The sequence below is a fragment of the Vulpes lagopus genome, chromosome 5 (genome assembly GCF_018345385.1).
Source record: "Vulpes lagopus strain Blue_001 chromosome 5, ASM1834538v1, whole genome shotgun sequence".
In the NCBI taxonomy this organism is placed as follows: Eukaryota; Metazoa; Chordata; class Mammalia; order Carnivora; family Canidae; genus Vulpes; species Vulpes lagopus.
In genome coordinates, this window is record NC_054828.1 from 126,821,971 (window position 1) to 126,849,819 (window position 27,849).

At 36.3% G+C, this 27,849-nt stretch overlaps 1 protein-coding gene across 4 annotated transcripts in view; it reads right to left on the reverse strand.

The window, feature by feature from the left end:
* Positions 1 to 27,849, reverse strand: part of TAF1B (TATA-box binding protein associated factor, RNA polymerase I subunit B) — a 64,660-nt gene continuing 36,811 nt past the window's right edge. For all 4 annotated transcript variants that reach the window (XM_041756915.1, XM_041756914.1, XM_041756917.1 and 1 more), the window contains 7 exons: positions 13,797 to 13,944; positions 11,779 to 11,956; positions 11,177 to 11,223; positions 9,272 to 9,362; positions 6,928 to 6,998; positions 5,676 to 5,898; positions 1 to 259 (listed from right to left, as the gene is read on the reverse strand). In XM_041756915.1, coding sequence (XP_041612849.1) covers positions 61 to 259; positions 5,676 to 5,898; positions 6,928 to 6,998; positions 9,272 to 9,362; positions 11,177 to 11,223; positions 11,779 to 11,956; positions 13,797 to 13,944 — 957 coding nt within the window. In that variant the 3' untranslated portion in view covers positions 1 to 60. The remainder of the gene's footprint in view (positions 260 to 5,675; positions 5,899 to 6,927; positions 6,999 to 9,271; positions 9,363 to 11,176; positions 11,224 to 11,778; positions 11,957 to 13,796; positions 13,945 to 27,849) is intronic.

The following is a 27,849-nucleotide window of genomic DNA, read 5'->3' on the forward strand; positions in this document are numbered from 1 at the left end:
TTTGACATTATTATCACTATTAAAATGTTTTCCCAAGAAAGTTTGTTTCATTTTTCTCAGTTATTTTCTCCCTTTCCTGGATCTTGATTTCTTTTTCGTTTTACTATATTTTGCTTTAAAAAGTCTCTTTTCAATTAAGCTCACTTCTTCATGGAGAGAAGATGTCTTTATTCTTAGCAGGAAGGAGAAGAGATTTATTATAAACTGATAACTCCGTGAAAAATTTGATTCTTCATAGGTTGTCACATGTTTACAATAGCTAGAAAGGGAAGAAAAAGAAGTTATCTTAAAATGACCATTTGACATGTATCTATCTATCCCTGAAACATCGCCCAAACTAGCAAATACATATAGTTAGGCTTAAAATAGTACTCAGAGTTGGAATGAAACTCGGAACAATTTGGTAAAACAACTTAATTTTACAGAGGAAAAATGTTAGCACCGTCCCTGGGTTAGCTACCATGCCAGGATAATAGAGCCAGGTCTCACAATTCCTTACCCACAAGTAAGGAATTACTTACTTGTAATTCCATTACTTACTCCATTCCAGATGGGCTGCTTCTTTTTACCATGCTCAAGGCAAACAATAGCACACAGGAAGAGATTCTGAGCATATTTTCAAAATAATCCCTAATCCCCACCCAAAATAACACACCAGACATGATAATGTAGCCTATAATCTTGCACTATTATACAAAGAAGAGATTACAAAGCAATTTCACTTATCTTAAAAGTAGATCAAGTGCCCAACTACCACCAAATCTCTAATTATGAATCTCTAACACCCCATCTCTAACTATACCAAGGTGTAGGCAATCCAGGGGACAGAGGAACATGTTAAATGGTATCATAGGTTGTAATCAGCAAAAGGCAGACTACGAAATTGTATAGGACACAAGACCTGGATTATTCAATAAGTAATTTTTTCCCTGCAGGGAAAAAAAAAGACCTAAAAGGGGAATTTACTAACCCCAACAATTAAGGGATATCTCAGCTACTTGCAAAATAAGGCCCAATGTATGGGCCTTATTTGGATTAACTTATATTAAAAATTTCATAGCAATTGGGAAAGCCTAAACATTGACTGAATGTTTGATAATATCAAGGAATTACTATTCATTTTTTAATGTGTGATTGATGTTTATTGTGGTTTTGTTTTTAAAAATACTATGACATTTGAAAAAAAAAAATACTATGACATTTGAGATATGCTTCCAAATAATCTGGAGGCAGGGGTGGAGGAGTGGGTTGGCATGTCCAAAGCAAGTCTAGTAATGTTGACAAATGTTAAGGCTGAATGACAGGCACATTATACTATTTTTTAATATACTTGAAATTTTCCATAATAAAAAGCTTTAAAAAAAACTTAACCCTACAGAAGATATGAACCCTTAGATATTAAGACTTATATAACATATATGGTCCTAAGTTCCTGAAAGTTTATGCATGCCTGAAAGTTTGTATGTACACCACAAAATTCTGCCCCTAACAGTTGTGACTAGGATAACTAGGCTTAGTTCTCTCACCTGTAAAACAGGAAAAAATAACAGTGCCTACCTCACAGAGTGAACAAAAGTATTGAATGAGAATACATATCAAGCACTTAACCCAGTGGTGAGCACACAGTAAGGGCTCAAAAATGCTCACCTCCACTAGGTTCTTTTCAAATCAGTTTTTGTTTTCACTTAAAAATCTTAAGATTACTTTAACAATCTACAATAAAGCCCAAACCCTACCATATTCACTAATAGGGCATTTAGCCTCAACTACTCATTGCGGTAACAGAAATCAAATATAAGCCATTCACAGGAATTCTCACAAACTGGTGGCCTCTTGCTTTTCTTTTAAATTTCAGCAATTGTAAGAGAGATTCTTCCAGACAAACGGTTATAACAAAAAGGGTAAAAAAGTAATGTTTCTTTTACTTAGGGAAGCTCTATTTCTACACCAGAAAGATAAGAAAAGGTATACAAATTATTTGCTCCCATAAGACTTTTAAGTTGAATCATGAACAATACCTTGTAAGAATTACATTCTTTATCACAAACTCAGAAAACTATCCTAGAGTTATAAGCCATAAAACTGAATATAACATACAATTCGTTGTTGCCAAGTATTTTGCTGTGCATAGAACATGTGCCAACAGATGTTCTTGAGCCCTGACATGGAAAATAAATGTGTGGCAAATGGATGCTGTCAGAATACATTCATACAAACAATTTTATGCAAAGGGATAAGCACAGGTTTACATTTAAAAGAAGGGTGTAAAGGTACAGTCTCCCCAAGTCCATATACATACAAAAATAAATAAACCTGCTAACACAAGTTAATGTTTTGGTGGTCTGAAAGATACTAGATGTTCAAATTTGACATATGATTGAGTACTTTTTTTTTTTTTACTCTAAAGTATTAGTTAAAATCTTTTAAATTCAAATCAAATGTTTGTGGGACGTGTGTGTATGGGGGAGTAAGAGGGCATCCAAAGCCTCTCCATTTCCTGTGGATGGCAATTTGAAGTACTTCTTCTTATGGAAGGAAAGAGGAACCACCTGCCCTACTCACGGAGGCCTAGGATAGATACTTGATTAGCCAGTGCCTACAATGGGTTGTTAGACCTAGCTAATTGTGGGCTGGCCAGACAGCTGGCCAGCTTAGAGATTGGTACTTCTACAAATGTGAGGAATATTAAGGGTATTTAAATTCATGAAGACTGTTAGTTCTGCCTCAGATAAGAAGCATAAACAACTTTTTGTATCTGAAGTGCTCTTATGGCCTTTCTCTGCTTAGTTCTTAAGGCCTGAGTGTGAAGGTTCTCATAATTATTTTACTGTACGATGCTTGTCTCTTGAACCCTCAGACATGAGTCCTTCTGTGGAACAAAATTCTCTATACAGTTGAAAATTTGCTTTCTGAAGCATCAAAACACTTCATTTTAACCATATTGTATGGACATCTTTTAAAACTGAGTTACATGCTATTTGGTTATTTAAACAGAGCACACAGCATCTCTTTCTTTTTTTTTTTTTTTAGCCTTTACAATTATGGTATTATAAGTTGTTCACTTTTATTGTAAAAACATTAGAAAATACAGCTAAGAGAAACAAACCCAAAGAGAATGCACACAGCATTTTGGGTCATGCTCTGTGTTATAGTTGAGACCCCCCATTAGGCTTATTTTGTTAGGTGGAGCAATTAAACAGTGGTCATGAATGAACTTTCAGTCTGCTGGAACTTGAGTTCTTTTGTCTGCTTCTGATTCTGATGCTGGCTCCTCTCTCATTTGTCAAGTGGATGTCATTTATGTTTGCAGTCAAGATGATTATCAGTGGAGCACCTCACAGTCTCTGTCCTTTGTTTCCTTTGATGATTAGGAATTTGGAAATCAGACATCTTAGCCTGACAGAAACACACCTGAAGGCAGAGTAAGCTGGCTCGGAGTGAGGGGCTTAGGGATTTTCTGAGAAAAGTGCATTAGCTCTAGTCAGGGACTTTGTGACATTTTTATTGGTTAGCAGGAGCCTTTTTGGCTTACTCTGTGGTTCTAGACTATGGTCTAAATAGGCAAGGTTGACAAAATTTTGGTGCATAAAGTCATGATATCCCTAATGCTTCATCTATAGGTTATAATTTTTAGCCTTTATAGTTCATGCAGAGAAAAAAAATCTCAGCTGTTTCATCTCCAACTATACAAGGTCTATTTGTAACTAATTTTCTTATATTACTGTATTAAATCTGTGAAGATTTAGAAAGACCTAGAAATACACTGATTGCACCATAAAGGTAGAAGCTCCCCCCTAACTCACTCAGGACTAATTCCGCAGGCATGAGAGACAGAAGGGCGCCAGAACACCACTTCCTAACTTACAGGTCTCATGCTGGTGCTCCTCACCAGCCAGCACACTACAACCTTTTCTCTTCCTTCTGATGAAATCTTAAAATCGGAAAAAGCCATTGCACTGACCATTGCACAGGAATGTAACACCTCAGACGTGGAGTTGACCCTGGGGTTTAGATTCCAGCCTTTCCCTGTTCCTACTGTAAAGACAGCGCCACTCTGTAGTCATTCTAGACTCAGCTAAACTTTTGGTGAGTAGTAAATTTTCATACAAATTGCTTCATTTTATTATCTCCTAATGTGTTTTCTACATTTTACTTATCTTTGATTGATACTCAACTCAGGAAGAGAAACTCTTTAATAGAAAATTATGTTTTATTTAAAGTAATGATCAGTTACCATATATTGAGAATTACTATATGACAGACACCAGAATCTCATTTAATTCTCATACTCTATTTTCTATACATTCAGTCAGCAAAAAACTGGTGAGCACCTACTATATACTAGGCTCTGTTCTAGCCTCTGGGATTTTTCATTAATTAAGACAGAGTCTCTGCACTCAAGGACCTTATATTCTATTCTTTTTTTTTTTTTTTTAAAGATTTTATTTATTTATTCATGATAGTCACAGAGAGAGAGACAGAGAGGCAGAGACACAGACAGAGGGAGAAGCAGGCTCCATGCAGAGAGCCCGACGTGGGATTCGATCCTGGGTCTCCAGGATTGTGCCCCGGGCCAAAGGCAGGCGCCAAACCGCTGTGCCACCCAGGGATCCCCCTTATATTCTATTCTAGTGTGAGGAGGTAGACAAAAAAGCAAAATAAATATATAATAATCTATTCAATACTGTTAAGGGCTTTAAGAAATAAAACACAGGCATGGGGGTAGAGAATGATGAGGTGTGCATGTGAGGGTGAGGGGAGAGTAGGTGCTATTTTAGACAGGATGGGGAAGTGGAATTTGAGCAAAAACCCAACAGGACTGAGCCCATGTGGATACATAAGGAAAAGCATTTCAGGCTGGAGGCCTAACATGTGCAAAGGTCTGTGTGGGAAGTGTGCTTAGCAAGTTCAGGGAACAGTGAGGAGGTTGATGTGAACAGGGGCAGTGAGCACAGAGCAAAGGAGGTAAGCAAGGAAGGTCAGAGAATTGTAGGGGCCTGTAGGTTCCTTAGGGTCTTTGAACTTTACTCTGAATAAGATGGGAGCCATTGGAGGTTTTAAGAAGAGAAAAAAGATCAGTATTACATGCTCTCCGTGCCATGGGAAAAAGATAAAGATATAAGCTCCCTCATAATTCACTCATAGGCTGGTTTTATAATTGGGAGAGAGCAACAAGGATGGTCAACAGCTTTCTCACAATAAGCAAGTGGCAGCGTTGGGATATGAACAGCCCAATTCATTCACACGTCCTCTTCACTGCTGGGAAATTGCCTTATAAACAATTTCTATGTATCAAGAGTGAGATTAGTATAAAATGAAATTAGTATAAAAATATGAAGTCACAATGAAAAAAGTCTTTATAATCTAAAACTTTTTCCAGCTTTACTGAGATACTTTCAACATGCAATGTGTATGTTGTGAAATGATTATCACAATAAGGTTAGTTAACACCTTCCTCCCTAAAACTCTTAAACAAGACTCAATGTATAATCCCAATTTTCATGCTTATAAGCCCAACATCTTCTAATTCCAAGAAATACCTATCTGGTTCTTATTATAGTCAACTGTAATTCTACGTGATTTTTTTTTTAACTAGAAAAGAATACTACTTCATGCCAAACTAGATATTTCACGATGTTTTTTTTTATCCTTTGATTTCTAAAAGCATCACATACCTTCTACAGAATTTCTGTGTGCTAAGCCAATATAGTGAATTCTTGGTTGTAAGTGACTGGCCTTTCTTCTTCAGAATCCCCTGGAGGCCATGTCCGTGGAAACAGGTTCTAGTAGAGTCTCCTTCAGTCCAGTTGAACTGAAAACTTGAAGGCCTTTTTTTTTCAACAGTTGGTACTGAATCAACAAGTGTGCTAAATTGTTTTTGTAGATTCACCACCATTTCTGGAAATGGAGGACAAAAGGAAAGAAATCAAATAAAAACTAATGTTAAATCATAGATGAGTTTAGTTGTTAGTCAAGTACTAACATTACTTTCTTAGTTTTGATAAATTCATCATGACAATGCAAGAGGACAACAACAGGAGGGAGTTGAAACTGGATGAGGGGCATTGGGGAACTACTTAAAAAAGGTTAAAATGGTAAATTTTGTTATATATTTTTAACACAATGAGAAAAAAATGAACAAGACAATCTACAGGCAATTCTCCACTTTCTCTCTGAAAGTCATACAAATATAGGGTGATTTTAGATTTTGGTGGGAACTTAAGTTCTGTTTTAAAGAATGCAATGTTCCTGAAACAGATTCCTCTGGAGATTTACGGAGGATGATATTTCTTTGGATGAGTGTTGGAATATTTGTTGAAGAAGTAAAATAATCCCTCAGTTTTTTTTAAGTTTATTTATTTATTTAAGTATTCTCTATACCCAATGCGAGCGGGAAACACAACCCTGAGATCAAGAGTCACATGCTCTAAAGACTGAGCCAGTCAGGTGCCCCTAGGCACACTATTCAAGATATTTATTTATTTCTAAAGATTTATTTATTTATTTGAGAAAGAAAAGGAGAGCAAGAGAGAATCACAAGCAGGTGGGAAGGATAGAGGGAGAGGCTAGAGGCAGACTCCCTGCTGAGCAGGGAGCCCAATGCAGGACTTGATCCCAGGACCCTGGGATCATGACCTGAGCCAAAGGCAGACACTTAACCAACTGAGCCACCCAAGCACCCCAAGTCAAGATATTTAGCTTTTCTTTCTTTCTTTCTTTCTTTTAATTAATTATTTATTTATTTACTAGAGACATAGAAAGAGGTAGAGAGAAGCAGGCTCCTCGAGGGGAGCCTGACATGGGACTCGATCCCAGGACCTCCAGAGACAAAGGCAGATGCTCAATCATTGAGCCACCCAGGTGTCCCGATATTTAGCTTTTCTACAACAGTATTGCTACATGGTGTTAAGAGAAAATGCAACTCACCTCTTCTTTTATATACTACTCCTTTGTCAATGGATGAGTGGTAGAGGGGCTTTTCGCTTTTCCATAGATACCTGTACAATACAGAAAAACATTTGGAGCAGGTTGGAGAAAAAATATATATAATGGTTTTCTGTTTTCTCATGGTATGAGAATTATTTATACATTCTGGATACAAATCTTTTACCAGATATGTAATGTACACATATTTTCTCCCACTATATGGGTTCTCATTCTCTTAACAGTGTCTTCTGAAGAGCAGATATTCTTTCTTCTGATGAAGTCCAATTTATACTTTTTTTATAGATCATACTTCTGGTATCATATCTACAAAATTCTGCCTAACCCAAAGGCTGCAAAGATTTCCTGTACATGCCTTTAAATTTTCCTCCATGTTCTTCCCAACATCTTCCATGACAATGGGAAGTCATCAAAGCACCCTCTTAAGCTGTTATTAGGTTTTCAACTACTGTTTACCAGTGTTTTTCGTAATCTCATACATAGGACCCATACTTAGCTACAGAAATTGCTTTAATGACCTTCATCTGACAACATGGAAGATGATGATCAGAATAACAGGCAAAAATTACAAATTTATGTCAACAGTGAGGGTGAGGTAGGGTAAAACAGACAGGTAACAGACCACATACACAGGGGCTTTGTGCCCAAGCCCTAGTCAGCAGTGACTTACATATGGTATCTCACTTAGCCCAAAGCACCTACTCTATACAGAAGAATCTTGGTAATGTATCCCCTGGACAATCTCTTCCCTGACCCCTGGGCTCTCCCTGGAAGATGCCATTTTGAAAACAGACTCTCTTTGGTCACTAAATTCTCCCCAAAAGAGTCACTAAGAGTCACTAAGTCTAAGATGTGTAACTGAACACTGTTCAATTTGGGCTCTAATAGCTATGTCTTCAGTGTAAGTTGGTGCTCAGCTTGAGCTAATGAATTCCTAGTTACCAATGAGATGCCTGAGTGGCATCATTGTTGAATTGTCAGGACAATCCCTGTTGACGCCATAAAAAGGAAGACCCAGTGGCTGGTTCTCCAAGATAGCCTAAGACAACAGAATGAACTTCTGTTCTTCCTGCTACTCTTGTAACCACTGAGACCCAATGACTAAAGAGATATTCCTTCTCTGACAAGGAAGAGGAAGGACCCAGTTTCCTGGGTACCCATAGGCTGTCAGAATAAGTTCACACCCCACCTCTTTTCTTTCATCATTGTGTATCAAACCTGAATAGTGAGAAACTACTACACCTCTCCCCTTTTTGGCAAGGAGCCTCTTCCCCACAGTGCTTTATTCATCCCCAAAGTCTGTTTCTCTATTTAAAAGCTCTCTTAATATAGAGGATAAATAATCCAGTTCTACCTGTGAAAACTAAATTTAGTTCTCAGAACACAAAGCGGTATTCCTATCCCTATTTCATTGATGAGGATCCTGGAGCTGAATGAATTATCATTTTAACTAATTTGAAGAGCCTTGATTTTTCTCAAAGTATATAAGGTTAGTTGATCAAATGAGTATTACCATAAAGTTACATGAAATCCAGAGATGTTAACTTTTTCTTTAAGTCTTGTAAAGACTCAAAGTTCTAAGGATAGATATAAAACTGTTCAGAGATTAATAGAAAGATCAATACTCTATATTATGTAAGATATAGCATCTACGAAAATTTATGAGCAAACTAACTTTCAGTGCACAGAGGCTAAGAAATCAAGCAACTTGCCCGTGGTCACACAATTTGTCTTAGTGCAATCAGGATTAAACCCAGCACTGTCTGTCTCTACAGCCATCCTCTTTCCACCCTATCAATGAACCTACATCAGAATGAGAGTTCAAAGTCAAATGGCAAGACTGACTGAATTAAATATCCTCTTTTTGTGCTTTCCTCCATTTTGATTTTTGTAGGGATCTTTATTTGGGGGGAATATTCCAATTATGTATGTCACAGGCTGATATTTATAATCTTTCTAATATTGGGAAACAGATGGGAAATGATCAACTTTAAGAAAGGAAGGAGGAGGAATATGAGAAATATAAGTGTGACTCATGCAAATTATAAAAAATTAATAACTAAGTATAATGTGGTACTCTGGATTGGATCCTGGATTGGAAAGAGGACATTAATGGAAACACTGGTCTAATTCAAATAAAATCTAGAGTTTAATTAATAATAACATACACACACAAAAAAAGTTAATGAGAACACAGGGGTTAGGATTTGTAGAAAAAAATGTAATAATGCTAAGGAGTCTAATTGATGAAACTTCAGCTTTCAAATACAAGGTAACAGATTTGGAAATCAAGCAGGTAAACCTAAAACCAGAAGAGACAACATACTTAGCCCTGGCTTCCTCCCACTTTTGTTTTTTCTCATCAATAGATCTCTTCATAACTTGGTACCATTTTCTGAAATCAAACCATGGCTTATCTGAAAGAAATGAAATCAGTCACATTTATAGCCATATACATTACTCATTTGAGTCTTCATGCACTGATATAACTAAACATTATGGAGTCACTGTCTCCTTTAACATGACTCCTGAATTCCTATCTATACTGTGGCCCTACCCAGATTATACTAAAAACTATCTTTTTTTTTTTTTTGAGACAGCATAAGAAGAGACATTAGAAGATACCTTGTTCAACCTTTTACTTTGTGTAGAGGCTGACATGAAGCAATGTCACAAATTGACTTCTAGCATTAAATCCAAGCTCCTAAAACCAATGAACATATATGTGAAATCTTGAAAGAAAAGTCAAACTCTTAGAGAGCAGAAAAGTAGTTTCCAAGACCTGAGGGATGGGAGGCTGATACAAGGGTACAACATTTTGGCTTTAAGATAAATAAGGTCTGAGAATCTAATATAAGACGTGGTGACTGTAGTTGATCACACTGTATCACATCAAGGAAGTTTGATAAGGAAACAGGACTTAAATGTTTACAAAAGGGACTCCTGGGTGGCTCAGTGGTTGAGCGTCTGCCTTCAGCTCAGGGCTTGATCTCAGAGTTCTGGGATCGAGTCCTGCATTGGGCAGGGAGCCTGCTTCTCCCTCTGCCTGTGTCTCTCTTTCTGTCTCTCACAAATAAATAAATACAATCTTTAAAAAAAAAATGTTCACACACAATTACAAAAGATAAAAATGTGAGGTGATAAATGTGTCAATTAACCAGATAGGAGAATCCTTCCCCAGTGTACAAATATATCAAATTATCACAATATGCACTTTAAAGATCATATATTTTTATAGGTCAATTATACCCAATAAAGCTGAAGTTTAATTAAAAAACAATGAACATAAATCCTAGTGAGGGAGGTAAGAAACTAGAATTGAATTTAAGAACTCTTACCTACCCAACTTTACCGAATTGCTCTTAGACCAGACACTGTTAGGCACTAAAGATACATTAAATAGGGGATGCCTGGGTGGCTCAGCGGTTTAGCACCTGCCTTTGGCCCAGGGTGTGATCCTGGAGTCCCGGGATCGAGTCCCACATCAGGCTCCCTGCATGGAGCCTGCTTGTGTCTCTCATGAATAAATAAAATCTTAAAAAAAAAAAAAAAAAACATTAAATAAAACATAAAAAAATAAAAAGATGGCCCTTCCCTCTAGAAACTCACAGCCTACCTATCTATCTTTCTATCATTTATGTTGTGCTTTACTCTACATCAGCTATTCCTAGCACTTTACAGGTACCGGCAGTCTAACAGGGATAGACACATTCGGTCCCCCAGTTTTAATTCCATGTGCTAAACCTGTAACAGATGTGTGAGTAGGAGTGGTTGTGGCAGGAGTGATTAGCTCTGATTGGAAGTGGTGAGGTCAGGAGTAGGTGTGAAGAGAAAGTAGAATCTTGAAGAATAAAGGTGGATGTGAGAGGGATTGAGGGAGTTGGGGAAACATTTCAGGTAGAAGGACCAGCATGAGCAAAAGTTGAGGCATTTGAACAGATGGTACAGTCACAAAACTGCCAGTATGTTCACGGTCTAGTACAGCTAGTGAAGAGAAGCTGGGAGTAAAAAAGCAGGCTGCTCTTTACACATAGTAGGAAATCACTGAAGTTTAGCAGCCTAGGTATATAATTGGATAATTATATGAAGAAATAATTCTGGTAAAAGGTACAATTTGTATTCATGTGTATGTATATGTGTACTTGTATATTTTTCAAAGTTTCTTCCTCACATTTATTGCATCTTTTAATCCACCACTTACAATCACTTTGAATGATAAAAAATTAAATACCTTCTTTGTTCTTTTCATTATATTTCTCAGCAATATTAGACAAAGTCCTGGAAAAAAGCAAATCAATTTATTTTGAAGTCACTTGTTTGAAGATAAATGTTGAATTCTTCTGAAAAAAATGTATGGAATACTTGAAACTGATGCTAATTTTTAATGGAGAAGCAATCACTATACACCCTGCCATTGTTTATTGGCATTTTGGGAGAAGAGACCCTTTTGTTTATTTTCCAAAATAAATAAATAATAATCTTTGAAGTTACATAGCACCAGGAACCTAAAGGCATACAGAAAAACTGCTATGAGATTCCTTAGGATTTGTGTATGATGATTTAAACTCAGGAATCAGTGAAGCAAGAAGAACATGTGATGTACCTAAAAAATAGGAATAAAACATGACACAAAGAACTTACTAAGGTAGAATTAACTCTCTGACAGCTAACTGAGTCAAAATTCATGTTAGAAGTAATTGTCACTACTAGTCAGTGTTCTACAAACAACAGAGGGCCTCTATTTTCTGTTGAGATAATATGTGGATTCCTTTACTCTGAATAATCAGGTGAAAACAGTACAATTTTTTCTTCATAAAACTGACATACACTTACCATTCTAAATTGTCATCCAATAAAAAGAGCAGTTTCAATACTATTACAATGATAGCAACAGCTTGAACATCATATTTAACAGTTTTTGCCATTTTAGCTATGGGATCAAATGTCAGAAAATCCACTTCTCCTATTCCAGTCATTTTTACCACCTGGCAGGTTAAATCATTCATTTCATCTGTTGAAGAATAAAACAGTAAAATATGAATTAAATTCTTCGCCTAACTAGATCATATTAATGTGTACCTCTGTAAGATAAGCTTTATCATCTTAAAACAGGGTACCATGCTAGAACTCAGGATGTGAATAAAATAAACCAAAAAATGATATCTGTATAGAAACACTAATGGTGGAGTCCTGGCAAGGTCTCTCTTTTCCTATTTGGACTTCCTAAAAACATCTACTATGTATAGGATACTTTCTGATACCTAACACACACCACAGGCTAGTTTTCTATCATTTTATACAACTCTCCTGTCTGTGTTTCTATAGCAATTTACATTTACTTGAAACAAAATCTCCTATAAGACCAAAAGCCTGTCTAGGAATGTATACTAACTAGCTGGCTGGCATCTTGGCTAGCACACTAGAAGCCTCAATGTATATTAAACTTGATGTACTGTTTTCCCAAAGAAATTATATGGTACCTTAGCCTCCATCCATTATTCAAGGCTGAATAATGTGGCACTTGGAACCAGAAAGCCTACCTAGTGCCTATATATTTAGGCTTTCCAATCATCAGCTTTGTGACTCTGCATTAGTCACTCAAATTCAGTTTCTTCATTTATAAAATGGGTTATGAGAGAGTAAATTGAGATTAAATAAGATAGTGTAAGTGAATATACTTTGAAAACTCTAAATTACTAAGCACATTTCTTTACTCAGTAATCTAAGTACTTAAGATTTACAACGTTCTATTTTAATTAATTTTAAGTGAACAGCTATTATTTGGAAGAACATAATAAACTGTACTGAATTAAGTTGCATTTCCTACACATATTCAGTCACCATGTCCTGCGGACTCTAGTCCCCCTCTCCATCCAACAGCAAGCATAGGAACCAGACCTTGCCATGAGCCAGTCTGTATCAGTTACATTTTGATAATCCCTTATGTTCTTTCTATTACCCAGTACTACATTTGTATATATATACATACATATATATGTGTGTGTGTGTGTATATATATAACATATATATGTTACTACATATTTTTATTTTTACTGTTGGAATTACACTATATATACATATATAGTTTTGTATATTGCTTTATTAACATATGTATTTTCCTTCCCTATTAACAATATCTTCAATCATTTTTTATATTGCTTAAGCAATAGGATAGCCACACCATGTTTGTATTTTCTCTTAAGAATATAAGTCCTGAAAAAAAAAATTAAAAAAAAAAAAAAAAAAAAAGAATATAAGTCCTGAATTTCTCACATTTCTAGTTTTGTGAGAAATTCAGGGATGGATTCCATCGGCAGATTCCATCAGGTTACCTGCGTCTTGGTATACTGTGAACAAGGTCTGTGTTTCGTTGCCTTAAAGAGTTCACTGTGATCCTATCAGACTTTGACCTCCATTTGTTTTAGGGACTGGAAATAGCATTATGTTACCAAACAATAAAAATATTACCATAAGTTCGTTAACTTCTGCCATACTGTTTATTAGAATTCATTATATAATAATCATGCTTCATGTAAATGATGACTTGCTGTTTTTTTGGGGGGGGAGGAAGGTGTCCAGCTGATTAATTATTGAAACATTTGTTACTTTAATTGTACTCAGCAAACTTACTGTAAAAACCAAGCATATCCCCAAATCAATTATTTATGAACAATGTCCTTTTAACATTTTTCAGTAGCCTGAAATATCTTAAGAAAGGATAAAGGATAAATTAAGCTTCATGTTACGATGGACTCTGTCAGGTGGGTCTGTGATTTGAGAGGATTCTATATTTTGCTCATTGTAATTCTACAATTCTATAAAAGCTTCCTCACCATATACACCACACTTACCAGGGAGATTGACTTCCATCAAGTATTTCATACACAAGATGTTTGGATGAAGATAGCAGTCTTCAGTTATGTCTGGAAAACGTGGCAAATCTAAGAATTTGGCAATTTCAATCGTTTTTTTATAGATATCCTCATAAGTAGGCCAAGACTGAAACAAAAAATAATCAAGGTAGCAACTTTTGCAACATAAACTATTTTTAAAAATATTTTCTAATTTTAGAAGTAGTACGTATTTACTGAATGAATTTTAGAATGTGGAGAAAAGTTACATTAAGGGGAAAACACCCATAAATCCCTAATTCCTAACAGCAATTTAAAATAGTAATAACGCTAAATTTAAAAACCACTAAAAAATTCCATTTGGCTCATAAAACTCTTACTGGTCTTCCCCATGATACAGTGAAATCATTACTCCTTGCCAGTCACAGAAGAACCAGGGGAAGGGACAAAGCTGTGACCCAAACTAGAGATCTAAAGCCGTCAGGACTGCTCTACAGAACGACTTCCCTCTCACACTTCCTCGCCACACCCTCTCATTCACCTTCAAGTTCATGGCTAACAAATTTAGCTGTTTCACAATATTCAGAAGCTTCAATGTGGGAGCTAACACCAGGGTTTAAGTCTAATAGTTAAAAATGCATAATCCAGGGACACCTGGGTGGCTCAGCGGTTGAGCATCTGCCTTTGGTTCAGGGTGTGATCCCAGTCTGGGGATCGAGGTCCACATTGGGCTCCCTGCGGGGAACCTGCTTCTCCCTCTGCCTGTGTCTCTGCCTCTTTGTGTCTCTCATGAATAAATAAATAAAATCTTAAAAAAAAAAATTAAAATACACAATTCAGGGATGCCAGGGTGGTTAAGTGTCTGCTCAGGTCATGATCCCAGGGTCCTGGGATTGAACTTCCCTGTGTGTCTCTCTCTCACAAATAAAAATCTTAAAAAAAAAACTCTGCATAATTCAACTTCATATTCTCTCATGTAACTGCATATAAAATTGTCTTATAGAATCCAGGAAAATCTATGAGCTACAATAAATTTGTTCTGTTCACTTTAAGATTACCTCTGTAGCTCATCTAGTATGCTATTTTTATTTTTGCAACTTATAAACATCCTTGAAATTAATACTACATATGATTTTTCCTCATTTCCTCATCCATTTTCATAAAAACACTTAATTTGGAATCTATGCAATGTACTTTGGGAAATGTAAAGATGAATAAAACAATGCCTTTAAGGGGTTTATAATCTAGAAAGGGAGATAAGGTATGCGAACATATAGTATAAAATAGAAAGTTATCAAGTGTCTCTAGTGAGATGGTTTTTTTTGTAAGTCTTGTGGAATTTTGGAAAAACTAACATTTCTGATAGGGTAGAAGTCTATTACAATTGCGCCTGAAGACAAACATTTGGGAAACCTGTTTGGCAGTATTAAAGTTGAGCACGTGTACATTCTGTGGCAAAGCAATTCTACCCCTAGCTACATATCCCCAAAAGAAATGTGCATGATGTCCAGGGAAAGACATGGATTTGAATGTTCTTAGCAACACTATTTGTAAAAGCCCCAAGCTGGAAACTACACAAACGCCATTAATGGTAAGAAAATTTTGATATAGTCTCATAATTGAACATTTTATAGCAAGGAAGTGAATGCTCTGCCTGCAACGACATGAATGAGTCTTCAAAACATCATGTTAAAAGAAAGCAGACAGATGCAAAAGAGAATGATTCCAGGTATATAAAGTACAAAACTCAAGCAACTCAGCACCAAGTTCTATAGAGTGAGAAGCCAGGGTAGTGACTACTCTGGAGTGGGGGAGGTAACGAAGGGAGTGAGCATCAGGGTGGAGCTTCAGGGGTGCTAGTAATGTTTCTCCATCTAGGGACTGGTTCAGGTTGTGAAAATTCATCAACTATGTACATTTGTGATATGCTTACTTTTCTGTGATCTACTTTACCTCAAAAAGTGGCAAGGAAGGAAAGATAATGGTAAGTAAAGGTAAGTAAAACCATGTTGTGTAATAGAAATACTTCATACATCACTTTGTAGGAGAAATAATATAACTGGCCTATTCAGAATTGGGAACACCCTTAGAAGTTTATGGTCCAACTTTACAAAATCCCTAGCAGGCAGATGTCTGACCCCCTCTTACAAATCTCCAGGGACAGGAACTCAATACCTTCCCCAAAGGTAGTCTATTTCACTGTTAATGGGTTTAATCATTAGAAAGTTCATCTGTATTCTAAGAAAAATTTTTCCCAATTTGAGCTAATAGTCAATTAAAATTCCCCAAGTTGGGATCCCTGGGTGGCGCAGCGGTTTAGCGCCTGCCTTTGGCCCAGGGCACGATCCTGGAGACCCGGGATCGAATCCCACATCGGGCTCCCGGTGCATGGAGCCTGCTTCTCCCTCTGCCTGTGTCTCTGCCTCTCTCTCTGTGACTATCATACATAAATAAAAAAATAAAAAAATAAAATAAATAAAAAAAATAAAATTCCCCAAGTTGCTTGTGAAAGTACCACTGTTAAATCATGTCTTGCCCATCTTCTAAATGTGTGAGTGTTTTTGGGAGCCAACTAAAGGAATAAATATTTCTCTGCTAAATTTTACTTTGCAAATTCAGCTCATATGCAATTGTAAAGCACAAGGAAATGCTTTATAATGGTACTGGGATATGCTTATAGAAAACAATTACACTGTTAATTTCTAGAAAGTATAAGTGTGCTTGATTTTACTTTGCCTGAAGCTACAATCTCATTTGTATTTATTTTGCATTTATTTTGATATCACTATTTCAATATCTAAATTTCCAAGTTTTATTAGAAAAAAAGGCCTTTGGTTTATGCTGTATTATTAACAAATCATCAACCTGTAGCTGAAGACTACAAAATAAATTTCTATCAATCCAAAGTAACAATGTTGCCTTTTAAGTTTTTTTAAAATGTTGAGATGGAATAATTTTTTTTTTAATTTTTATTTATTTATGATAGTCACACACAGAGAGAGAGAGAGAGGCAGAGACACAGGCAGAGGGAGAAGCAGGCTCCATGCACCGGGAGCCTGACGTGGGATTCGATCCCGGGTCTCCAGGATCACACCCTGGGCCAAAGGCAGGCGCCAAACCGCTGCGCCACCCAGGGATCCCCGAGATGGAATAATTCTACTTGTACACTCAAGTACTATAAACTGTATTCTAATCTGTACTCTAATCTGTGAATTTAAGAGAGAAAAAAAGGAAAAATTCTCAGTGACCTTTGGGAGGAAGTAGTCTTTTTTCTCTATAAAATGACCTCATTTAGAATGTTGCTTCATTTTGCACAAGATCTGAAGCATCTTCTCAAGATAATTTTAACATTACTGACAAGATTTATGGCAACTAATCCTTTCAAATAATGCAGGTAGGAGACATAATTAAGCACTTTTATCTGCAAACAAAATAAGCACCAGAGCAGTGAATGTTTCCCTTAGAAAAATAATCATCTCAAAAAATCAATTTAATGTATGAATTCATGGACTAGTAATTGTAAGGAATGAAAAGGAATTGTAGTAAATGAAAAGGAATCTGTTAAGCCACAAAGATTTAATGTATTTTCAAATGTCCACCCAAAAAGCTGATATGTCAAACTAAGTATCTGGTGAAAAATAGGCTACCATTCTTTCACGTGTGAACTGAAGATAAAATAATTATTAACAATGAAGGTCTATAGATTTATATTATAGTTTACAATAGGTTCTAGATTCTCGTAGTCTCAAGTCAGTATGGCAGACTTCACTTTCAACATTTTCATTTATTCTAAACGGAATTTTCCTTTTTGAATAACGCTGAAAACTTTTTTTTTTAAGTGCCTACAGAGTTTTCAATATCATTCTTATTTTTTTTACCAATCTTCAATCATTGTTCTGCATATAAGTTGTTTCCAATTTATAAATAACTATAAATAACCCCATGATGAATGTATTCTAGCAACACTTAAATTTGATTATAAAAACAATACATGATTACAGAAAATTTTCGAAATATAAAATACTATAATAAAGACAATAAAAATTGCTCCTAACTTAGAGAAAGCCATTGTTAGCATATTGAAGACTTTTCTCTCAGCTGTTTTGGGGCATATCCACATTTATAACACTGGGATTTCAATTCAGCAGCCTCTTTGACACCTCCACTAGAATATCTTTCCACTATGTCGAATGTACATGTTCCAAACTGAGTTTTTCATCTTCCATACCCCTGAATCTTATCCCTCCATCAGAGTTCCTTACCCTGTCACAAAACCCAAACATTTAGGAATCATGCTTGGCAGCTCCATTTCCTTGCAAACCATATGCACACGCACTGTTTACCTCAAAGCTGAGTCTAGAATGAGGCTATTTCTTATCACATCCACAATTGTTTCCTACACTAAGCCTCCAGAGTGGACTCCCAACCAAACAGTATCCACATATCTGCTTTTGCCACTTTGAAGCTACCAGCAAGAGTGATATTTCAAAATGCAAACCTGATATGTCACTCCTCTACTAAAATCTAATCATTTATCTTGCTCTTAGGCTAAGCTCCCATCTGTCTGAGAACCTTTGTACAAACCAAGTTAGATGTAAATGGCTTTATCTCCTACATTTTCACCTAAAATTATATTTTGTATAATTTTCTAATGTCATGAGATAGCCTTTGAAAACATAATTTTTAGTGGCTTAAAAATATTTCCCTCTATGAACCCATCACTTCCTTATTATTGGGCACCTATGTTAGATATACATTACATACATACATATTAAACAGCTATTAAAAAGTGTTTTCACAGGCTGTTCCATGACTTAGGAAAATACTCATAGTGCAATACTGAGTTTTAAAAAGCAAGAGAGAAGTTTGTAGATAGTCTTGAAGTCTAATTTTGCAATTATGTACATTAAATAAGACAATCAAATATAACAAATATTAATGGCACCTAGGAGAAATTGGATTGTGGGTGATTTTTATTTCCTTCTTTATACATCTCACTGTTTTCTACATTTTTATTTTTATTTTTTATTTATTTATTTATTTTTTTTTGTTTTCTACATTTTTAAAATCACTCTGAATATATTTCTTTTGTAAGAAAAAATAAATATTCAAAAACACAGTGGTCTAAAAAATTACACATAGAATTACCATATGATATAGCAATTGTGTTTCTGTGTAGATGCCCAAAACAACTGAAAGGGACTCTAACAGATATTTGCACACTAATGTTCATAGCAGCATTATTCACTATAGCCAAAGGTGAAAACAACCGAAGTGTCCAAGGATGAATAAACAAAATGTAGTATATACATACAATGGAATATTATTTAGACTTAAAAAGAAATTTTCATTTCTGACACATGCTATAACACGGATAAACCTTAAAAACATTATCCCATGTGAAATAAGTCAGATATAAAAAGACAAATATTGTATTATTTCACTTACATGAAGTACTAAAATATCTACCAAATCTCTTGCTCTGGGTCTCCTTATACAGGAACTATTACTTAATGGTTCTAGTGCAATACCAAAAGGGATGGTCTTTTTACCGCCTCAAATGAGGGAAGAGTCGGAACTGAACATGACCACTGGATGCCATTCCTGACCCAGAGGACATCATCAAAAGAACCAAAATGCTACCCTTAGCTTCCAAAACACTTGAAGTGGTGGCCCAACTGTCTTTAGAGGGCTTGGCTATGAGCCAACCAATGTATACATCTGCTCCAATTCCAACGAAGACAGGCTAATTTGTGGGGCCTGCATTGCTAGTGCAGCAGAGTACCTAACCTCGGGCAGGAGACTGGGAGCACTGTTACATAGTACTGTTTTACAGAATAAGACCACAATGAAGCTTTTTTGTTCCTATCCCATTGTCCTCAGCCCACAGAGTTGAATCAGGCTCTCATTTTGACAGGATTCTAAAACATGGATAACCATCATATAATATAGTAAACATTTAATGGCTGGGTTAGTATAGTCTTACTTTGGACTTAGAAAATGCATTCATGTAGAAAACACACCCAAGGAAAGGGTCTCACAGAAGTTGTAGGTATTCATACCGTATTTTCATTTGGTGTATATAATCTCCGGGATATTCAAGCAGAGTAAGAGGACTACCAGAATCCTGTTTTAAACTCTGCAGGTATAGTAAGGTATAATGACATTCTGTTTGATACTGGCCCTTTGGTTATCTAGTCTAATTCTACCTGGAATCTTCTGTGCAACAAGATGGAATAATAACAAAAGAAAGAAAAAAAGACTAGTCTGTACTGTCCAAAGCACCATCTTTAAAAGAAAGAAAAAGAGAAGACTAGTCTGTACTGTCCAAAGCACCATCTTTATCAGAATCACCTGCAAGATACTTGTTAAAAATGCATATTCCAGACTTAATGAATTTCTGACATCCAGTCAAAGAATCTATGCTTTAAACAAGCTCTCCAAGATATTCTTAAATGCACACCTCAAAAATAATAAAACAAAATGCAATGGCTTCCCATCCTCATTTTTCTTGCAGCCTAGAAGAGAGCCTCAGATGGCTTTACTTCACAAGCTTGAAAAGAGAAGTGTGTTCACAAATCCCAGTGATGGTTAGGATATGGTGGGAGGTCAGGGACAAAAGAAAACATCAGCTGGTTTCTATTCATGCTGTCTGGCAGTGGTGACTCTGGAAGGAGGAGTGGGAGTGAGGGAAACTGAGAACACCTGTTCTTATTACACTCACCTCAATTTCCCTAGGGTAGATTTAAACCTGCCAGGTTATTACTCTAACAAAGGTTGCACAAACTATCTGAAGAGCTGCATATGGCCCACAGAGTAAGATGGCAAACAAAGCTAGGGTGAAGTTGGAAGACTCAAAGACCTTCACTTGGAGGTTCTCAGGGAGTAACCGACAGCTCTGGGGCAGTCTTTTTTCTCCTTCAACCGACAGACACCTAGTTTCACAAAGGTGTAAGGCTGCTCCAAGCCAGGATGAATCACCTTGGCAGAGTGCCACTCCGTGGGTTTGGCTAAACCAGCATTACATCTTTTCTTTTTACTCATTCAGAGAGAAGATCAGAATGTTGCTGATCAACATTCAAAATACGGGAGATGTACTTCAGAACGAATTTGCAGTTTCCTCCTTATCCCTTCTTGCTGAGTCTGGTGAGGGATGACGAAATGCCTAACTCTGGAGAGGATTTAGAAACACTGTCAAGGAGCACAGCAGAGTAACATGTATATGACATATTCTCTGTGTAGAAACCAGTCTGTGAGTTTAACATATCTAAAAATAAAATCAATACTGAAAAGACAGAAGTATCTTACTGTAAGTCATCAGCAGAATAAGGAGCACCTGTAATAGAGACACGTGTGTGTCTAGGCTCAGCTTTAGTTCGAGCTGTTTTCTGATTATTTGGGACTGCACAGAGATGGTCCCTGAAAGAGACTACATTTTTACCTTATTCCCCCAGAAACCTGAAAAATTTTTGATAGAAGTAACTGATGCTCTGAATCAGCACCATGCTCCAGAAACTGAAGTCAAAAATAAAACAGCAAAAGAGACTGAAGCAGAGGCAGAAAAAAGAAGGAAGAGGTTATCTTTAAATTAAATAAGTAAATAAGACGAAGAGCCTATCCACCTGGAGTTAGGAATCGGAACTCAGAAAAAGGAGACGGTGTGAAACACTAAAACTTAACTCGCACACCTTAGCCTCTTCTCCTGAGCTTTGCTCTTCAGGGAGAGTAATGGCAGGAAGACTTAAGTGCTCACGGCCTGCTTGGAAAAAGAAAACAAACCACATCAATGCTCTGTATTCTATAGTCCATTCCTCTCGGTTTTAAGTGAGTTCTGTCGGATTTCTTGTCCCTGGGACAGAGGAGCCCACTTAAATACTAAAGAACAACTTAATGGAAAAAAAAGAGGTCACCCAGTATAAAGGTTCAAGGGTCTTTAAAACTCTTTTTGGGAGTAGTGGTTTGTTTTTAAGGTGTGCTCAACTTTCTAGAATAACAAAAACAAAACAAAACCAAACACAGAAGAAAAACAGTCCCCAGCAGCCCACACACAAAACTCCACCAGCATTATCTTCACCGCCATCTCTTAGAACAATTGCACCTTTTGTCATTTCTGGTGGAGGTACAGCTGCTGAAGAAGCCAAGACTTACTGGAGAAAGCGAAGACATGGAAGGAGGGAAGAAAATGCTTCCTTTGTTAACAAAAAGCCATTTCCATTGAAAAGTTTCAACATACTATGGAACAGTGAATGCACTTTTGTGAGAAAGGCAAAACATACAATGAAGAAAAGCTGTCTGTCAATTAAATAAACAGTCGTTTGAAGATATCTCAAACCTTCCCCCTTTTTCTTGAAAAAAGGAGGGGACAGGAGAGGGGGAATGTGAACTATTACTAGACTTGGCCGGAAATATGCCTAAAAGGTACAGTAAATATGATACATAGGACTTCTGAGGTGATACAAATTCATTTAATTCTAACAGTAAGAAATCACAAGGTTAATATGTTTTTTAAAAGACCACAAAGCTATATTAAATTCTTATAGCATGCATTAAAAACGAAGTGCTTGGGAAAGCATTTTATTGAATTTCACAAATATTCCAGTGAGTTTATTTTCCTTCATGAGGCAATGCCTTGAGACAGGTAAGGACAAGCTAGAGTTTCTGTTACACAACAGCAGGTTCTGGTGATAAACCTGATTACAATACCCTGTCAGAGGTGAACTTCCTGCTTAGCTATTTAAAAAAAAAAAAAAAAGAGTACAGTGCCTCACCCTTGCTTATTCTTATGATTGTTTTGAAGCAGATTCAGCTAAGAAAAAGCTAGTGAATGGTACATGCACCTGTATGCAACCTCCAAACTTAAAACAAGACTTTCTATTATAACAGAAAATTAGTAAGAAATAAAAGTAAAGTCAGAAGTAATGACAAAGTATGTAATATTTATGAAGGAAGAATAAAATGATTTCCACATGTATTATGATTCATAAAAACAGTTCACTTTGCATTTTTAGTCTGCTAGAATTATCTTAATGATTGTAAATTTACCATGTAGTAACATAAAATACTTTTTTATGTTCATAGTTGAGTCTGGAAGTTTGTGGTGAACACATTATTTTATGTGAGCTATAGTCTTGGTCCTGGGGATGAGACTCTTTTAGAAATACATCATCAACTTACACAGACAGACCTTTTGAACAAACACAAATTTACAAACTGATAACCAATTAGGACTTGTCAACTAGATGGGAAATTGCAATTTGTTATGGGCCCACGAATGAGAGCTGGGAAAAACCTATTGGAGTCCACCTTAAGATGTCTGTTGTCTAAATATTCTCCTGACTGCTGCTTAGCTATATTCAAATTTCACATATCTGTACTAACGAAGATTAAAAGTTAGTACCCAGAAAAGCGCATGATCCCCGAATAATCTCTACTTTATTTTGGAAGGGTTATGCAATTATTTTTGCAGACTGACTTCTGTCATTATCCAGTTTTCTTTAGGCTAGTGTAAAACCTATCACTCCATCTCTCTTCTCCTGGGAAATAGAGATGAGGGGAGACCCGGGCTGAGCATGCTGGGTCCTGCGGATACTGGCCAAGGATCAAACTAATTAACAGATAATCCACATGAAATCACCAGTTTCACATAGCAGATATGAAGTATAATTTTCCCAAAAGAAGTATCCTCAGCGTAGCCTCACATACGTATTTTCTGACCAGAGTAATATATTACTGGTTTCAGTATGTTGGTGAACAGTACAAATTAACTGATGAGATGATTTCTCTCACACACTGGTTTTCATGAGTGATACTGACACACCCATAACTTGCATTTTTCAATGTCCTTGTTTATACATCGAAGTCATGTCCCTTAAATACTTATTGCTAAAATATCAGTAGAATGATTTTTTTTCATCAAATGCCACTATCTAATGGCCTCCTCATATTTTATGTAATAAATACATCTGAAAGTTTCCTAATAGATGAATTTGAAATCTCCTGAAAATAAAGCATTTAAATGTATTCTGTTTTTTAGCTATTTTTTTTTTAAGATTTTATTTTATTCATGAGAGACACTCACAGAGAGAGAGAGAGAGAGAGAGAGAGGCAGAGACACAGGCAGAGGGAGAAGCAGGCTCCATGCAAGGAGCCTGATGCGGGACTCAATTCCCGGTCTCCAGGATCACTCCCTGGGCTGCAGGCTGCACTAAACCGCTGCACCACTGGGGCTGCCCCTGTTTTTTAGCTATTTCAAATCACTTAATCAATAAACACAGACTGAATCCTTACCATATATTCAGAATTATATTAGGTCTTATGGATAAAAAATAGAAGCATTAAATATAGTTCAAAGAGTAGTCGAGGATGCAGAACATAGACAAACCCATGCACCACATATTGCATGTTACTTCTATTTTAGAAACTCTATTTGGACATCTTCTAGTTGCCTTTACAGTCTTGAAAAATATAAAAGAATACATGTAACATATCTGTAATCTTGAAGCATGGTAATAAAATAAATACCCATGAATCCACTACCTGACTTAAGAACTAGAACACTGGATCCCTGGGTGGCTCAGCTGTTTAGCGCCTGCCTTTGGCCCAGGGCGCGATCCTAGAGTCCCGGGATCGAGTCCCACGTCGGGCTCTCGGCATGGAGCCTGCTTCTCCCTCCTCCTGTGTCTCTGCCTCTCTCTCTGTCTATCATAAACAAATAAATCTTAAAAAAAAAAAAAAAAAGAACTAGAACACTACCAACACTGCTGCATCTACCAGTAACCTCCTTCCCTACCCTTCCCTCTGCTTCCCCTCCTTTTACATGTATGACTAGTATCCTGAATTTTGCTCATCACAAACTTACTTTTTAAAAAATACTATCATACACGGGCAGCCCAGGTGGCTCAGCGGTTTAGCGCCGCCTTCAGTCCAGGGCGTGATCCTGGAGACCTGGGATCGAGTCCCATGTGGGGCTCCATGCATGGAGCCTGCTTCTCCCTCTGCCTGTGTCTCTGCCTCTCTCTCTCTGTCTCTCATGAATAAATAAACATCTTAAAAAAAAAAAAGATCCCCAACTTACTTAAAAAAAAAATACTATCATACACTAAACATACCGAAAAAAATATACTTATTTTACCTTCTTTTTGAGCTGAATACAAACGGCAACATACTGTGTATGTATAGTTTGTGAATATTGCCATTTATACTCAATAGAATGTTTTTTAGATTCATTTTGCTTGTGGCTGTAGCTGTAGCTGTTTAATATACTAGCATCTGAATGTCACATTTTATCCATTTTCCTGTTGACAGACATTTAGATGGCTTGTTTGCTTTGTTTTTTTTCATTACCTAGCTGCCTTCTTTAGCCTTTTATCACCAAATACAAAACTCCATCAATAAAGAACTAGTTAAGTAAACTATGGCATATTGTATAGTGCAGTTCTTACAAAAATGAAGAGTTAACTAAATTGTAGTTATATAAGACAGTATCTCTTAGAAAATATACACTAAAAAATTTAGGGGTAATGAGCCATGATAAATGTAACTTACCCTCAATGATTCAGAAATAGAATTGTGCAGATAGATAGACCAATAGACAGGCAATGAGAATTGCACAAATGATAAAACAAAATGGGATAAAATGTTAACAGCAGTTGAATCTGGGTTAAGGAAATATGGCTGTCCTTTGTACTATTTTCATTTTTTGCAACTTTTCTGTAAATCTAAAATTTTTTCAAAATAAAAAGTTTATTTCAAAAAATGGTAAGATATAAGCAGAAAAGACAAAGTGCAATGGTTATTGTTACCAAGATATAATCTCATATTATTTTTATGTTTATACTTTCTACCAAAATCTCTATAAGAAATCACTCCCTTATCTTACCCTTGTCCCCTCACTCAAGATTAACTTAAAAATAGTTAAAAGATATTATCACTAAGGCAAGTATTTTGTGTAAACAAAAGGCTACAACCATGACCTTCCACTAATATGGTCCAGCAAGGGGAAAATTTTTAAGCAAAGATCAGACTAGTGATAACATTCATTAGTAGAGATTATAGTTTTTTTTTTTTTTAATCCAAGAACGGATGAGTAGTGAGATACTTTAGGCATTCAAGAAAGAATTCTTTTTTAGGTAACACTCCCCTAAAAAACATTTGAATATTGAATCTATTTCTAAATGTCTAAAAATTAGTATTTGGCACTTCCATTTCTGCCCATCAAGGAAACCAACTCCCCACTATAAACAGAGAAGTGGAAAAATTCATGAAATAACAGTTTTAGGCAATGGACAACAGGAAGCATAGGACTATAATCCCTGAAATAAGAGAAGTAAAAGGCCTAGTTTACAGCCTGGAGGCAGCTTCCAAACTGTAGTGCAGGGAGCCAGGGAGTGAAACGGAGCCCTGTGGTCTTGCTGAGTCAAGGAGACAGAGATTGGAGCTCCCAAAAGCTGAGGTGGCTACACTTTGCAGGCAGAGTACCAGCAAGGATAAAGCCACACACAGAGAAAAGGAGATCTGGAGATCTGCAAAGAGATCCTCTCAAGTCTTTGGCTGAGTACTGATCCATGCATGTGTGAGGAAATACCTGAGGCCAAGAAAAAAAAAAAAATCACTGGATTCTTTCCGAGTGAATCCAAACAATTCCCAGAGCTCATACAAGGCACCAGCTGCAGTGGAAAGACTGTGTTAATAACACTGGGGGCACTGGATAAAGCCTTCTGAGGGAACACGCCATAGTAGAAAGGGTAAGTCCCAGAATAAAGGCCCTGGGCCAGCAATGAAACAGCTTTAAAACAAGCTTCTACAGGATCAAACTGATTTCTATGTTACATTACACCAGAACTAAAATTCAGTATTCAACAACATAAAATTCACAATGTCTGCATCCAATCAAAAATTACCAGGCATGAAGAGAAGCAGGAAAACATGACACATAATCAAGAGATAGACCAATCAATAGAAACATAACATGTGACCAGCAATAACAGACACAATAGCATAAGTAGACAAGAACCTTAAAACATCTGTTAATAAATATTGTCAATGCACTCAAAGAGGTAAAAGAAAACAAACATAATTAGGGAAATGGAAAAAATAAACTAAAATGAAACTTCTAGAAAAGCACAGGATCTGAAATAAGAAATACATTTATTGGGTTTAACAGCAGATTAGACATTGAAAAACTAAAAATCAGTGAAACTGAAAACTTGACTACAGAAACTGTCCAAAACAGAACACACTGAGAAAGAAGATATAAAAAACAAACAAAAAACAGAAGTCTTAGTGAGCTGTGGGCACTATCAAATGGTCTAACATTTAATTGGTATTCCAAAAAAAAAAAAAGGGGGAAGATAGAAAAAAATATTTGAAGAAGTAATGAATGAAAAATTTCCAAATTTGATGAAAACTATACACCCACAGACAATGAATTCCAAACAGGAAACATAAAAAAAAAAACCATGCCAAGGTACATCGCAATCCAACTGATGAAAAAGAGTGATAAATAGAAAATTTTAAAAAGCAGCTGGAGGAAAAAAAACACATTACATAGAGAATAGAAAAGATAAGACTGACAGAATAGAAAAGATAAGAATCAGAAATCAGGCAGGCCTATTTCTGACAAGCCCACAGCTAACAGTATATATATACTCAATGATGAAAAGCTAAAAAAAAAAAAAAACGTTTCCTCTAAGAGCAGGAAAACAAGGATGCCTACTCTCACCACTTTTATTCAAGATAGTATTAGAAGTCCTTGCTAGAACAATTAGGCAGGAAAAAGAAATAAAATGCATCAAATCAGAAAGGAAGAAGTAAAATTGTCTCTATTTGCAGATGACATGGTATTACATCTAGAAAACACTAAAGACTCCACCAAAAAACTATTAGAACTAGTAAAGAAATACAGTAAATTGCAGGATACAAAATCAATATATGAAAATCAGTTGTTTCTATACACTAACAGAAAACTATCAGGAAGAGAAATTAAGAAAACAATCCCATTTACAATGGCATCAAAAAGAATTAACAGGCACCTAGGTGGCTTAATTGGTCAAGT